The sequence below is a fragment of the Fundulus heteroclitus genome, chromosome 11 (genome assembly GCF_011125445.2).
Source record: "Fundulus heteroclitus isolate FHET01 chromosome 11, MU-UCD_Fhet_4.1, whole genome shotgun sequence".
NCBI classification, from domain to species: Eukaryota; Metazoa; Chordata; class Actinopteri; order Cyprinodontiformes; family Fundulidae; genus Fundulus; species Fundulus heteroclitus.
In genome coordinates, this window is record NC_046371.1 from 23,752,876 (window position 1) to 23,768,886 (window position 16,011).

Sequence of the window (16,011 nt, forward strand, 5' to 3'; positions counted from 1 at the left end):
TAATTCAATATATATTGATCGATAGACATATATTGATGAATATAAAAAAAAGGGCCAATCAAAAGTTTAATAGAACAGTTTTCCTTCCTTTTGCATTCTAGCCTATCATGTAGGTTAATATTACAGTCATTACATCCTCCCAACCAATCACAAACACAGACCCAGGAACGCTCCGTCACCAAGCTCCGCCCCCTTCAAAGAGTTCAGAGAGCACGCGTTCTTTTTTCTTTTTTTAAAATCTTGCAGTTTGGCTAAAAAGTTGGTTGAATAAAGGGTTGAGTTTGAATTCAGTGTTCGTGTGTTCTGTAAATAAAAATAGGTCGCTAAGCAACAGCATAAAATGTCCAGGGCTGCACTCAGAATATATGTTTTGAATTTGTTGATCGTTGTCTATATTGATCAATATGATTTCTATTTTATCGATATGCTTTTTTTTCTATAGCCCAACTTTGGCCTCTCTCCTTAAATGGTTTCTGGTTACAAACGCAACTTTTTTTTGACCAAACAACTTTGAACCAAACCCCTCTTATCTACAACAGGGTCGAAGTCGACCCATCCCGGAATCTTAACGTCAGCCTGCTTCACATGTTTAGGATCTTCCTCCAATTGGAACATCAAATTTGTCACCCGCCTTTAACCATCTGACCCAAAACTGATACTCTCAGAAGACTAGACAGTAGTCTGGATGTTCAAGAACAACCCTTGATCCCTTCTTGAGCTCAAAGTAAAGACAATTAAATATCAAAATGGACTTAGCGCTTGGTCGTCAATCAACATAGCAAGAAGTAGGTTTGAGAAGGTCAATTTGAAGTTTTTAAACCAAAGCAGACGGCACTGTCAAGCATAGAGGTGGTAGCCTCGTGCTACCACCAGAGGTTCTTTGGTAGCTCTAAGTGGGTGGGACGATGAACAAAGATGACTACTTCCATATTTCACCATTTCACCCCAGGTAACACCCAGACGTTTGAAACGGGATGGTGGTTTTAAACACACATGTAAACTGGTTTTGAAATAGATAATACATGCTAACAGTAAGGCTCCCCCCCCCAAAGATTTAAATCAACATCATTGAGTGAAAGCTGGCTCTGTGACAGGAAATCGACCGTTTTAAGCTCTTCTCATTTGCCATAAGAAGAGTGGTTAAATATCCTGCAAGAATTGTGCTTTTGGATGACTACTGGCCTCGCGACATTTGAGAAAAAAGCAACTGTAAATTCAAACCTGTGCACCCTACTGTTGTTCTCCATTACAAACAACAAAGGAGCGCTTCAACTTTACCAATAAAAAAAAAAAAAAACAATACAACGTAACGCCGCATTAATCCTGACCGGCACGGCGACGACGATGCGGCCTCCGTGAATGAGCCGGCTCTAACAGCAGACTCTCTGGAGCAAAAGAGTGAGCCACTCCCACGAGGGAGTGGAGAACTGAGTCTTTAGTTTGCAATCCATGCAAGCAGGGGCAGGGCTTTTATTTTGTAGGGCTCGCCCTGCGGCCAATCGCGCGCAAAGACAGAGAGCAAGGTAGGGCCATGTTATGGAAAAATAAATGAAGACACAAATAGACAGAGAGAAGAGTGATGAAATGCAATGTAAGATAATACGATATAACATGACATAATGATTAGACTAAAAGAGACAAACAGTGAAAAGGCAATTTGTAAGGTCCAGCTCTTCTTTGGTAGCCTCGTGAGACCATCCTGATCTCGCGAGCTTTCAAGGTTTCACTCGCAGATCAGTCTGGCTACTTTCCGTTAAAGAAAATTTGGAGCCGTTCACCAAACGAACGTCCAATCAGCGTTGGCTTTGAGGCGGGTTGAGGTGTGACGCAATGAGAAGATCGACAGTTCAGTCTAAAGAACATGGCGGCTTCAGCCGATGAAACTAGCGTTGGCGTGGCTATCGAGCAAGTTTTATCGGAATTACAGAGTATTTCTTTGCTGAGCTAACGAGCCTTTACCTGCAGCAGCAAGAGTAGCTTGGCTTGTGGTTGTGTTTTCGTCGTTGTCGCTCGTAACAGAGCGACGACGAAGCATGTTGACGAGTACGTCACATGCTTCGTTGATCTGATTGGTTCATTTGGCCCGTCTATCACCAACATAGGCCAATCAGCTAACCAGTATTTTCGCCCCTTCCCAAAATTACTTCAACGGAAGGTTTCCAGATGGATATGTGAAGCAAATCCATCTGGCGGAGTCAGGTAACTTCTTTGGTGGAGCCAAAGCCAAAAGGCAAGGCAAGGCAAGGCAAGGCCAACATCACACTTCAGCTGTACTCTCAAGAAAGGAAATGTCACAAAACAAAAATATTCAAAAAGACATGGGCTTTAAAAGAAAAGCCTCTGGTTTACACAAACCCCCCCCCCCCCCCCCCCCAACCCCTTTGTGAGACAAGAAGCAGAGCTGCTGCTGGCTCAAGAAACCAGAGCCAGATTCCCATACATGGATTTAGCAACGCACCGGGCCCGCAAACACATTTTCCCTCCGTCTGTCATCCGCGCCCATTAACCTGTGCTCCATTTTCACGTGGCTTAATGTAATGACACAAACACTTTGCGTCTGACACCCACACACTCACACACACACACACACACACACACACACACACACCACCCCACCCTGCACACGCAACCGGAGACAAACGCTTGCATATGCAGGATGCTAAAAATAGTCCCACATCCAGCATTAAAAATAGACCTGGACAATATAAAAGTGGGACTCGTTTGGCTGCGTCTAAATGCTTTGACAGTCTGTCGGTCTGCATTTGGCCGTTTGCGGCGAACGCAGGCGGACAGGCAAAGGAGGGGAAGGGATGAGAAGACGACGGGCGGCAGCGAGCTTGACTGCAGTTCTGCTGTCCCTCCAGTTGGCTCCTCCGCTAATTGGGATGGGGAGGGAGGGGGGGGGGGGGGGAGTGGAGGCGCCCATGAAGGAGGAGGAACAGGAGGAGAGCGAGCATAAAGCCCACGTAAGAGTCGGCTGCACGGGCTGCAGCTCTCCCCGCTTCTCCCTGCCAACCCTTCACCACTCAGCTGTCTGAATGATCAGAGGTGGCAAGCCGGGTAATGGACTCCTCTATAGCTTATGGAGCATTTCGGGTCATTTATAGTAAAGAGCAGAGAAGCTTTTAGCAAGGAGCTGATCCTCTAGCCCCCCCTGGAGCGGCTTTACTGACCCACTGTATTGCACACGACCGTTCGCGCATAATGGATAAAAGGTCAGCCGTTCAGAAAGAATTAGGCAGAGGTATCAAATTTAACCTCGGGGAGGAGAGGCTTCCAGTCAGCTGCAGAGCAGCAGTTCATGCGTGAAACAGAGAAAGCGTTCAGTGGCATGCAAAGGCTTTCGCACCTCTTTAACTTTTCTCCCCCAATTTGTCACTTCGATCAAAGTATCGCACAATTGTGACAATTGTGCAGTTTTCACAACTCTACAGTGACCTGCCAAGGTATCCGTCTCCCCTGGCATGCTTCACGTTTTTCTCGCCTCGTAACCTGGAATTAAAAGGGACCGTCGGGGGGAGTTTTGCACCGTTTCATTTATGGAGCACGCATGTAACTTTAAATACGGACGTACTTATTTAAATGCAGAAAATATTCAGAGGGCGTAAATGTTCAGGTGAGAACACAGCGTTTGAGAGCACCGTCGGTCTGGACCTTGACTCAGTGATTTGTTTCGTTTTCAGAGGATTGTGCGTGTGTGTGTGTGTGTGTGTGTGTGTGTGTGTGTGTGTGTATGTTTCAGACCAGTGTCCAGCTGTACTGAGTGGTCTCCACGTGTGAATAATCTTTGTCACTGTGGGACTCCGGATTATTTGGAAGTGGCATTTAGAAACCTTGCCAGGTTGATTGGCAGCAGCGTTTGCATCTCTGCGATCGCTGCTGATCTCATTCCCGTTTGGCGTCGTTTCACCCCACCTGAATGCACCGGTTCAGTTTTTTAAAGAGGCTGTCTCACTTTATAAATAACATCAGAAATTGCATTTTATTCGCTGTGCCTCACCTGGTAATGCTCTATTTTACTACCTTTGACAATTTTAAGGCCTTCTTCGTTTCCGGCATGCCTCTTTTGGGTGATGTCTGCTGTTCATCTTGCGGCTGGATTTAGTTCATTTTAGGAACTATAATAATACAATTATAACAATAATCATTGAAACATACATAACAACAAAATTTGTTCTCTGCTTTTAACCCATCACCCTTGGGGATGGGTCACTGTGCGGCGCCCAGGTCTTGCTCAGGGACCCAGAGTGCAGGCTTTGGGGATCAAACCGGGTACTTGCATCCTTCTCAGATCACCAGTGTGCTGTTCTAACCACTAGGCCACCACTCCCCCTGATAACGTTGAGCGTGTGCTTACTGTTTTAGGATTGATAAACGTGCAAAGAACTAAATGTCCACTCATGATGTGGTTTGTCCCTGTGGGGCGTTTTCCCTTCGCCCCCCTCTTTTACAGGAACTTGGGAAAGTCCGGCCTTCGTGTATCCTGCCTTGGGTTAGGTGAGTTGGTTTGAAGGCATTGAAAATTTCACAAATCTTTTAAAGCCCTCCGCACTAACAAGCCGTCTCCTGTTCCTCAGGCACCTGGGTGACATTTGGATCACAGATCTCTGACGAGGTGAGAGCTCTTCTGTTTATCTTCTTTTTTTTTTCTCTGCTTCCTCACATTTTGTAGAACCTTCTGTTCTACTTCAGCAAGTCTTTGTGGGGATTTTATTCCTACTGGTAAAATCTTTAGGTGCTGTAGTGTGTTTCCAATTCAAAATTCGTCGTTCGAATGGATCGGTCCATCCTAATTGCTTGCGCCTCATTCTCTCAGATGGCTGAGAACCTGATGACCCTCGCGTTTGAAAATGGAATCAACCTGTTCGATACGGCAGAGGTGTACGCTTCTGGAAGGTCAGGCTTTCCTCCAAAGGCCAGATTAAAATGTCTACTCTGCCTCTCATTGAATAGTGAATGCATTTCAATGAGAGGGAGTAAATTATAACAGCTTTTACACGGGGTTCCTACAGAGTCGGGAAAAGTTCAGGATTTATTTTAAAGTTCGATCCATTCGTCCACAAATTTATCCTTCAATCCATCCATCTGTGCATCAACCCTCCATCAATTTATCCATCTATCCCTTCATCCATTCATTTGCCCATCATCCACTCCAACCAAACATCCATCCGTTATTCATCCATCCTTCCGTCTGCCTACCAATCCATCTATCCATTTATCCCTCTATTCTGCCTTCCATCTATCAATCTAACATTTCGTCCATATGTCTCTCCATCCATCAGTTCATTCATCCATCCATCCATACAACTATACTTCATCTATCTTTCCTTTCATCTTTAATCTAATGATCCTGCCATTCATCTTTTCAATCTTTTATTTTGTCCATCTATCCCTCTGTCCATCCATCCATCCATTCAGTCATCTATCCATCAATCAATCAATCAATCAATCAATAATTTCGTCCATCTGTCTCTCCATCCATCAATTCATTCATCTATCCATCTGTGCAACTACACTTCATCTATCTTTTCTTTGATCTTTAATCTATTGATCCTGCCATCCCGACCATCAATCTATTCTTTTGTTCATCCATCAATCATTTCGTCCATCTCTCTCCATTTATCAATTCATCCATCCATCTATCATTTCATCCATCAGTTCATTCATCCATCCATCTGTACAACTACACTTAATCTATCTTTTCTCTCATCTTTAATCTATTGATCCTGCCATCCCGACCATAGATCTATTCTTTTGTTCATCCATCCATCCATCCATCCATCCATCCATCCATCCATCCATCCATCCATCCATCCATCCATCCATCCATCCATCCATCCATCCATCCATCCATCCATCCATCCATCCATCCATCCACCCTCTCTTTTATTGTCTGTTTGTTGCAGTTTTGTCTGTCTGGAAATTTGTATCCGTACAAATGTGACCCTATTTTGACATAGAAACGTGTAGGAACCCTGCATACATTCTCTCTTCAGACAAACAAACATAGAAAAGTATGTGTACATCTAAGTGCAAAAAAAAGTATTATCCTCCTCTGTAATGCATGCTTAGGATAAAATAAATATAATCTCTGATTTGTTTCTCCACAGAGCGGAAATCACTCTAGGGAACATTATCAAAAAGAAAGGATGGAGGTGATGTTAATAATTCTTTTTTCCTCTCCGACTCGTGTGGATTTAAAAAGACTACAAATGTTTGTGTTTTTTTGTTGTTGTTTTTACATAAGACATTTGCTGATAATCCCCCATTTAAATGAACTGCATTGCTTTTAAACCCAATCTCAGGGGAAATGTATGCACTTTAGAAACTTACAGAGCTTTGACCTCAAGGAAACTAGAAACATATTAAATAAAAATCATATAATATGTGAATAAACTCCCAGATCAAAACCTCATTGCTGACTCAATTTCCCTTGGAACATGCTGTACAGAGTGACTATTTCTTTTTGAAGTTATGCAGATTGCAAGCACACACACACAAAAAATCCCACATTTAATTCCACATGTAGAGAAGAAACGAGCACAATGAAAATGTCTCCGGCTTTAGCGTCCACGTCCTCAGACTCACACTTGTGTGCTCTACTTTCTTAGTCTTAGTGAGGACGCTGCCCGCGTCCTCACTAAGACTAAGAAAGTAGAGCACATCACACCAGTTCTAAAGTCCTTACACTGGCTCCCTGTATCTCAGAGAATAGACTTTAAAATACTTCTGTTAGTCTATAAATCCTTAAATGGCTTAGCACCTAAATACATCACAGATTTGTTATCAGTGTATCAACCCTCCAGACCATTAAGGTCTTCTGGCTCCAGCCTACTCTGCATACCTAGAACCAGAACTAAACAAGGAGAAGCAGCATTTAGTTCCTATGCTCCGCTTATCTGGAACAAACTTCCAGAAAACTGTAAAAGTGCGGAAAGCCTGAGTTCTTTTAAATCAAGATTAAAAACACATCTGTTTAAAATTGCCTTTGACTGTTCTAGTTAAACAGTTTTACTGTTTTTAATGTTCTTTTTTGTTACTACATTCTATCCCTACTTGCTTTTATTCTATTTTCTATCTACATTTTATTATTTTGGTATATCTTAATCATGTAAAGCACTTTGTATTGTCTTGTACTGAATTGTGCTATATAAATAAATTTGCCTTGCCTTGCCTTGCCTTTTCAGGCGCTCAAGTTTCGTCATCACGACAAAAATCTACTGGGGAGGCCAGTAAGTATACCGCTGAGGAACTGTAGTCTGCATCTTAAATGTACCACAGCGCGTTGTTTATTCAGTATTTACTATGTAATCTCATTGGCGTCTCTTTTCTCACTCCACAGAGCAGAAACAGAGCGAGGACTCTCCAGAAAGCACATTATTGAAGGTAGGACACATTCATACTTTAAAATTCCTCTATTCTGACGGCAAAAGAAATGTCAGAGTTATTTCATTAGGCTTAGATTAGAACATACAGAACAGCATAGAGAAGTGATAATCCAAAGAGTACAAAGTATAATATTTACTCCTGCGTTTTTTCAGTAACAATGACATCTCAACCGGTAGACTATGAGACGTATTTACTCATTTACAGCTGCACTTTAACAACAACGAAAAAAATCAATATCTCTTACTGCTGCTAAAATACTTTTCTTTTCTACTGTAGTTGTGAATGTTTGTTTAAATTGATCGATAAAATACACAGGGCTTTATTAATCTGCATAAGAATAAAAGGACAGAGTTTCCTTTTCTGTATTTTTGTCATCAGTATAACGGTGCTCTTTTCCTGGAGTCCATTAAAGCTGTCCAATGGGCTGGTTTGGGAGCATCAGGGGAAGATTTTTTTTTTTTTATTAAACCTGTTCCAATCTTTGTGGCAGCATGCGACAATAACATTAAAGTAACCCTCTTTTATATGCCTCAGCATCTATTGTTGTGTTATCTGAAGTTTGTTTAAGGAACCTGCTCCAATCAGAGCCGGTGTTACAACATATTCTGTGACCGCCTTATTGTGACTCTGTGTTTTATTCTGTGAGTGTTGTTGTTTTTTCATAGCTTTACTCGGCCTAAAGTAGAAGATGTCGCGCCGAAATTTACGACAGCAATGCAAACATAACAAATTCAGTTAATATAATATAATAATATTGCCAGGTTTTTGTCAAAAACCTCCCTGACCTCCTAAACTATTACTACTAATAATCATTACATCACAGGTTAAATATTAGTTTTCATTTCATTTACAAAGTAAAAAGTCACCAGAAACAGTTTGGTTAAAATATTTATTGTTTTACATTACATGACAGTACGGTCACAATATACGGTAGCAGCTGTCGTATTCTGTGACGCCTTTATTTCTATAATTATCATAATGGCAAAGGAATTTCTTTTTGACAGAAACCCGGGACCAGACATTAATTAACATTTTTATGTTCACACTGCTGGCGTAACTTTTGGTGTAACATATTCTACTTTAGGTCAAGTCACGCTATGAAAACGCAACAGCACCTCCCAGAGTCACGGAATACGATGTAACACTTTAATCGCCAGGTTTGTGACACAAAAAAAGGGAGTTTTTATTAACTCTTTTCTGTTAATAGAGACTTTTTTAAGTAACCAGGCAGATTGTAGCTTCTTCAGGATAAAACAGAACAAGTTGTGTTTTACATTCGCTTGCTCTTTAAACGCTGAGATCAATGTTCAGCTCAGAGCTTTTGTTCTTTTTTCGTCTGGAAGAAAGATCTATGCGAGACGTGTGAACGCTGGAGTTAACCACCGGCCTGTGTAATATTGTCTATGCTACTAAATTCCTGCCCGCTGTTTATCACAGGTTTACGAGGATCCTTATCAAGGCTCCAACTGGATTATGTGGACTTAGTTTTCGCCAACAGAAACGACGTCAACAGTCCAATGGAAGGTGTGTTTAAGACGTATCGAGTGTATTTTTCAGCAAAAATGTTACCTTTTAAGAGATGGATTTTTCTTTAAAAACGGGCTGCATAACGCTGTGATTTTTGCAGAGATTGTTCGGGCCATGACGTTTGTAATAAACCAGGGCATGGCCATGTACTGGGGAACCTCCCGCTGGAGCGCAATGGAGATCATGGTGCATACTCAGAACAGCCACAGTCTGTGCAGATTCACTGCCATCAGCTTTGCGCACACATTCTCACTTTTACTCAGTGCTCTCTTTCGGTCTCCAGGAGGCGTACTCGGTCGCGCGTCAGTTCAACCTGATACCGCCGGTGTGTGAGCAGGCGGAGTATCATTATTTCCAGAGGGACAAAGTGGAGGTGCAGCTTCCTGAACTCTACCACAAGATCGGTGAGACATCCCCGTACCTGTTTTTTTTTGTTTTTGTTTTTTTTGTCCACTCGGATGTACTTAATAGAGGCTTCGCTTTGTGTCACTGGGCTTTACCGTGCTCTCTCTCTTTCAGGTGTGGGAGCGATGACCTGGTCTCCGCTTGCTTGCGGATTAATCACAGGGAAGTACAGCGACGGCGTGCCCGAGTGCTCCAGAGCAGCCATGAAGGTCGGGCCTGATTTAAGTGGTTCTTGTCAGGGATTTCTCTTGCGGAGAAAAACCCTTAATGTATTTCTTTGCTTCAGTCGTGGTGCTGTGTCACTGATTTTCCTCAATGTCGGTTCTGCTGAAGGGATACCAGTGGCTGAAGGAGCGGGTGAACAGCGAGGAAGGCAGAAGGCAGCTGGCTAAAATCAAGGAGCTCCATCTACTGGCAGACAGACTGGGCTGCACTGCTGCACAGTTAGCCATAGGTAATGTGACAAAGGGCCTGGATTTTACGATGACCTTTAAACGTGTCTACTTCTGTTTCGGTGATGTGGGAGAAGAGGTTCTTGTTTGAAATGTGGTAGGTTTCCGGTTCACCCAAGCTGCTTTTATGCAGCTATATGAGGGAGATGGAGTCCTTGATTCATTGACTATGCCGTTTGGTGCCATTACTTACAACCAGTAAAACTCAGTGCTTAGCTGAAAGAAGCGCAAAGATCTCTGAGAAAATGTCACAAGGTTACCAATAGTTTTATCCTGGGGAAAAGAGCATTTCTCTTTGTTACTGTTCGGAGATTTAAGCTGTGAAGCGGCGATACTTTGCGTTTTATGGCACCACATATATTCCTTGGGTGCGGATCTGGACTCCATGCATGCCAGTTTAGTATCTGCGGTCCTGGGCTTTATGATGATACATTTGGTTTCAGCTCGGTTGACCCTGGAAAAGATGGCTAAAATGTGGCAATAGCACTTCAAAAAGGCCTACATAGTATGTAATGATTTAGATATAGATGCCCTCGAAGACACCGTTTACTGGCACCGCTGGTGAAGATGTGTTGTAGATCTGTGTCTCGCTGAAAAACCACAGTTATGACCCATTTTTAAGCGTTAAAGGAGATCGCACAAGATTGTTTTGTTTAAATATGCCTGTATGGTATTTTATGAAGCCATGCACTCAGAACAACATTTCCAAGACCTTTTTTAAGAAAAAAGATTGACAGATCTTCCACTATACTTAACTGTGGGGGATGAGGCGCTTTTCCACGTACTCATCCTTCGTATTACACCAGGGGTGTCAAACATACGGCCCGCGGGCCGGTCCTGGCCCACCGAACAATTTAGTCCGGCCCGGTGGCTAAATGCATTATCATTATTCAACAACAAAAAAAATGTTTTTTATTGTTTTTTTTGTCCAGTGTCCTGTCTGGCAATAACAATTGTTGTCTTAATGCCAAAAAGAGCTCATCAGATTTGATTTTCACAAGTGGAGCAGAACTGCTTTTGCCATAGTGCTCCGCTTGATTTATGAATGTGAATAGTTTTATTATGATTCATACAGGAATTATCTCTACGATATGGACACTACAATGGGAAAGTAGGAGACCAAAATGAGTTTGACACCCCTGTATTACACCAACCCCACCAAGAGGGTTGGCTGCCGAAGAGCTCAGCCTCGGTCCTGTGAGCCAAAATGTGGTTCCAGTTAACCGGCACTTAGCAAACTCCACACGTTGGTGAGGGATGAGCAGAAAACGGTTTCCCCTGGCACGCCTCTAAAAACAAACAGATGGGATGTAGATCACGTCTAACGCTTGTTGTGGAGACTTTGTGAACCTGAGATCGTGGCAGTGCTCCGACAGTGAGCTCTTCAGACTTGAGTTTAAAGTCGGGGTAGATTGCTGCTTTAGGGAAAGGTGGAGGAGAAGTTAAAATGTTTTTTTTTTACATCCCTCGTGGTCCTCCTCTCTGTCGTGGCAGCAAGATCAACTGGGTTCATCACCCAGCTTCGTCTTTCACCTTTTCTGTAGTTTTCTTGTTATTTACTGCTCTGGCTGTAGATATGGCCGGGTTTAGGCGAGTGGCTGTGTTATTGGGGCCATTCTCTGACTTATGAAGAATGACACAGATCTTGTGTGAATACAACGTACTTTTAATTTTCCCGTTTGAAAAGTGGATAAGGGCAATTGGCTTTTATCTAAAAAAAAGAAAAGAGATTTATTTACAGGCTTTTCACACAACTTTAGCTGAGCGGCCACTAAGTGTGGAAGGAGTCGTGTCTGAGTCACGCAGATTTTCTCCAGTAATGTCAACACAGATGCAGACTTGTTATTTATACGATCACAACAAGATGATTGATGCCTCTCCCCGTTAAGTGTATTGCTCATCGTTTCTCGTTTTGATTTGGGAGACCTCTGGAAACTTTTATTGGTATGATCTTAGCTAATCTTTTAAATTTTAGACTCTGAGAACATGCATAACATTTGAGGATAATGTTTAGTTTTTTTTATCTCCCATTGCTCTTCAGAACCTTCTTGCAAAGATTCCCACTGTGTCTGTTTAAAGTTGACTTTCATTAAATGTTTTTTTTTCCTATCATAGCCGTTTACTGATCCGCTCCTCATCAGTACGTCTCAGCTTCTGATGTTCTTTTCATAGCCTTCTCTGGACTGTTCCCGTCAGCACGTTGCGGGTGATCCATGAGATCTGTCATCTACACACCAAATGCAAACATCTTCTAACATTTTTTGATCATTCAGCCAATGTTTGTGTCTACGAACGAACACAGCTGGTGTTCGGATTGTGTCCTTCAAAGCACACAGAAGAAATAAAGCTAATTGCTTGTAAGTAACTCAGGAGTTCATGGTTTCCTGTTTGTCTCCTGCAGCCTGGTGTTTGCGAAGTGAGGGCGTCAGCTCGGTGCTTCTGGGTGTTTCTAATACTGACCAGCTCCTAGAGAACCTTGGAGCCCTCGGGGTAAAATATCTGCCTTCCCTCCTCTGTAATTCTTTCTGCTGTGCCTCACAAATGTACGGATACCACTTGAACTCCTTCACATTATGCTACCGCCTCAACATTTAATGGGTTTTTATTGCGTTTCGTGTGAAAGAACCAACACAAAGTGGTGCATAAATGACACGTGGAAGGAAATTGATACAGAATTTAACAGAAAAAAGACTTTACCAATAAAATGTGAAAAGTGTCGTATTCGTTTGTTTTAGACCTATTTTCTCTTACAAAAAAAAACACAGTTGTTCTGTAAAGCCTTCAGAGGCTCTGCTAGAGAACATTAGTGAACAAACAGCAACAAGACGACCAAGGTACACAGCAAACAGGTCAGAGATAAAGTGTAAAGCAGGGGTGGGTTATGGTCAAAGCCAAGACCTATATAAAATCCAGAATCTGTAACCCAGATGCTCTACGTGTCCCTAAAATATCCATCAACAAGTTTGTAAAGAAAAATGAGTAAACATCTCCGTCTCTAACTTGGAAAACAGACTTTGACTGTAATCTGTGGTGATAAAGAAGCAGACAAAAACTGACCTTAAACAAACTTATTCTTATACAAATTGAAAAATGTCAACATTCTGACCAAGACTGGTGAAAATACCTTTATATGACCTTAGACTGAACTAAACAATCTTTACATCCTCAGACTCTACCTTTGAGACGCCTCAAACCGCAATGGAGATGCTATGATAAAATGTTTCACACCGTTTTTACTACTACTTAGATGCATGTGGATACATGCCAAAAGTAATGATCTTTTCTGGTCTAGCTCAGCGCAGGTCTCAGACCTTGAAGGAATGTGCTGTTTCAAAGGACGATGCTCTTATCTGGCATGTTATGAATTCTCTGTCCTTTGGAGAAGGAAAGAAATGGCTTTGAAAAAATAGTACAGACTATTTTTTTCCCCTGCTGCCTACCTAATATAAAGAAGGGAGAAATACTTTTGTGTCTGTGGTTGTGAGAGCCGAGTCAAAGTGCAAGAGTGATGAGGAGGAGCTGGTATGGAGATTTACATGTAAGTGGCTAACACTATGATGTGCGCCCAGTTGAGTCAACAAACAAGTTTGAACAATTTGTTCAAAACATGGCTGAACACTGCAAAAAGGGAACTAAAAGTAAGTCAAATTCTCTTGAAATTAGTGTATTTTTCCTTGGTTTGAGCAGGTAAATAAGACTATTTGCCAATGGAATAAGATTTTTGCATTAAAATAAGAACAATTCATCTCCATCATCTTATTACAGCGAAAAGGAGACTGTTTGGTAAGATAAATCTTCATTAACTAAAGAAAGCCCAAACATTTATTCTCCAGCCCTTTCAAAAATCCCCTTTAGGTGTTTCGATTTTATGTTTGTTCGTTTATGGCTTGTTAGTGAATTATTATATTAGTGTGATTCCTAATAGTGGGAAAATTTCATATTTTTTAGTGACTAAAAGCATTATGATAATTCAATTTACAATAAAAGTGTTACCATTGTGATTATATATAAAACAATAACAATATTTTCATAGTGTATTCTTCTCATCTTTTCATAGAATTTTCCCTGGAAAAAAAACAGATTACCTTAAGACCAACAGACTTCAGACAGAAATATATTTTAATATGTTAAGAATGAAATTCTTTGTTTTATTCAACAAGACTAATGTGATTCTCATACATACTGATGCTATCCATCCATCATGCACAAGCTTCAGTGGGGAGACGTTTAATAAACTGGCCTCACTTTTGCTGCAGATGTGCCACAATTTGAAGAAGTTCAAGTGATACGAATGTTTTTGCGAGGTACTGCGCCCTTTTTAGAGGCACAGTGGTTTAAAACAAAAGATAAACACAAAGAGACAACTAACAAACCGCCCTGTTCCATTTTTTTTTTCCCCCTCAGATTTTATCCCAAATGACCCCTCAGACCATCACTGAGATCGACGCCCTGCTGGGAAATAAACCACACTCCAAGAAAGAGACGCGTGCTTGAAGACACTAAAACAAACAGTGACGGGGATGTTGCTACGTGACAAGAAAACCTTGGGAAACTTTGCTTTTTGCTTTGCTGTATACTCAAACTGCATGTTCGCCCTGCAAAACATTATGCTTCCAGTCTGTGCGCATATCCATTTTTGCGCAACAAATCGTGTCATATACAACAACAAAAAAAAGAAAATCTCTCTGAGCTGTGAAAAAAAAAAAAAAAGGGATCTTGTATTTCTATCCATCAGTCGTTCGCAGACTTCATAGAGCCAGAGCGACAAGCTTCTGCCGTCCAAAAGAAACAAGGAAAGGTTTTCGCAAACATTCAGCTGCGGTCAAAGCACATGAAATGGCTCAAAGTGGAAAAGAAATCCCACTTTTTTTTCTTCTTTTTTTTTTTGGCTTGAATGCAACGTTACTGGGTAAATGGTGCTTTCACTGGACATGCGCGTCTGCTCGCCTGTTATTCTGTATGATGTTTAGTAGCCGGCAGCCAGAGAGCCAAAGGTTAGCACCCATGTGTCTAGCAGAACATTTCCCATCATGTGCATGTGACTGGTCCGCAACACTCGCTGCTTTACAGGGTTGGGAACGACGTGTGGAGTCCCGAAAAAACAAAGAAATCCTCATACACTCTAGTTTAAAAGAAGGTACCAAATCTCATGATAAGTAGTGAGCAGTATAGCGAAAAAAAGCTGAATCAACCATTTATTGTGGTTAGCAAAAGTCACTTTAAAGAAATGCAAATAGAGTACATTAGTGGGTGCAGTTTAGAGAGACTTTCCCAACCCTGCTGCTTCCCCAGCAGTCTTTTAGCCTCCTCTGTTCGTAAACTGTGCGCATGTCCCTTTAAGAGAGAATTAGCCCTAACCGGGCGTAAATGTGGCATGGCTTTTACAGCTTATGTAGATTTGCAGTGCCCTTGTAAGCCATTGTTTTTGTTATTTCTCTTGTTTTTTTCTTTTTTTTTACTCTAATAGTCCTGCAGTTTGATCCAGCCCCACTCCTGCTGCGGCAATCCTGGGACACAACCGTGTCCGTCTGACGTTATAACCTTCGTATCGGCTTGAACTGTACAGGCAATTACCGACAAGAAGTAAATAATGTAAAGATTGTTTCTGTACTTTATGATAAAGGTTGAGACAGTTGGAGGATGTGAGAAGGTCACATAGCTTTGGACACACTGTGGTGAAACTGTATTTTTTCCAGTCATAGGAAACAAGTTTATTTACGTAAACAGGATACAAGGAGCCCCCGGGGAAAGAATTAGCAAATGTATTTTTTCTCTTTGTTTCTTTTTTTTTTTTCTTGAGATTTAAAATATAGCTTCTCTGCTCATATCTCTGAGAGTATTCCTTCTGTATTCATTCGTCTACCCTTTGATTTTTAGACGCATACATGATTTCTTTGCTCTTCTTCTTTGTCATGACCCGAATGATCCTGAAATTTGCTCCTTTATCGGTGTTCCAAAATGAACAGCGCAACATTTCAATCACATTCAAATGCATGCAGCTGTTCTGGCTCGAAAGGAAGTTCTGTTATTCTGTAAACTAAGGCTTAACTACAATTATTCAGTGGAAAATTCAGAACGAATTGTTTTTGTTTTTTTTTACAAGCTGAGCAATGACACACTTTTCTTGGTCACTTTACAAAATGAGAAAACACATTTTAACATCCCATCCAAGAAGGTTCGGTGTTTCGTTATGCCTCTAAGTCAGTAAACGGCCACAAGAGAATAGCTACCTGGCAAA

General features: G+C 41.6%; 1 protein-coding gene across 4 annotated transcripts in view; it reads left to right on the top strand.

Moving 5' to 3' along the window:
• LOC105919900 (voltage-gated potassium channel subunit beta-3) overlaps positions 1 to 15,605 on the top strand; it is a 40,764-nt gene extending 25,159 nt beyond the window's left edge. The window contains exons 1-14 of one of the 4 annotated variants that reach the window (XM_021312171.2): positions 2,945 to 2,966; positions 4,454 to 4,497; positions 4,578 to 4,615; positions 4,817 to 4,896; positions 6,111 to 6,155; positions 7,188 to 7,232; positions 7,343 to 7,386; positions 8,827 to 8,913; positions 9,017 to 9,102; positions 9,200 to 9,320; positions 9,436 to 9,530; positions 9,655 to 9,775; positions 12,175 to 12,263; positions 14,178 to 14,273. In XM_021312171.2, the coding sequence (XP_021167846.1) occupies positions 4,817 to 4,896; positions 6,111 to 6,155; positions 7,188 to 7,232; positions 7,343 to 7,386; positions 8,827 to 8,913; positions 9,017 to 9,102; positions 9,200 to 9,320; positions 9,436 to 9,530; positions 9,655 to 9,775; positions 12,175 to 12,263; positions 14,178 to 14,267 (903 nt within the window). In that variant the 5' untranslated portion in view covers positions 2,945 to 2,966; positions 4,454 to 4,497; positions 4,578 to 4,615 and the 3' untranslated portion in view covers positions 14,268 to 14,273. Of the gene's footprint in view, positions 1 to 2,944; positions 2,967 to 2,991; positions 3,061 to 4,453; positions 4,498 to 4,577; positions 4,616 to 4,816; positions 4,897 to 6,110; positions 6,156 to 7,187; positions 7,233 to 7,342; positions 7,387 to 8,826; positions 8,914 to 9,016; positions 9,103 to 9,199; positions 9,321 to 9,435; positions 9,531 to 9,654; positions 9,776 to 12,174; positions 12,264 to 14,177 lie in introns of those variants that run through there. The other 3 variants (XM_021312172.2, XM_012855350.3, XM_036143186.1) reach the window with 3 other exon arrangements.
• Positions 15,606 to 16,011: the final 406 nt, after the last annotated feature.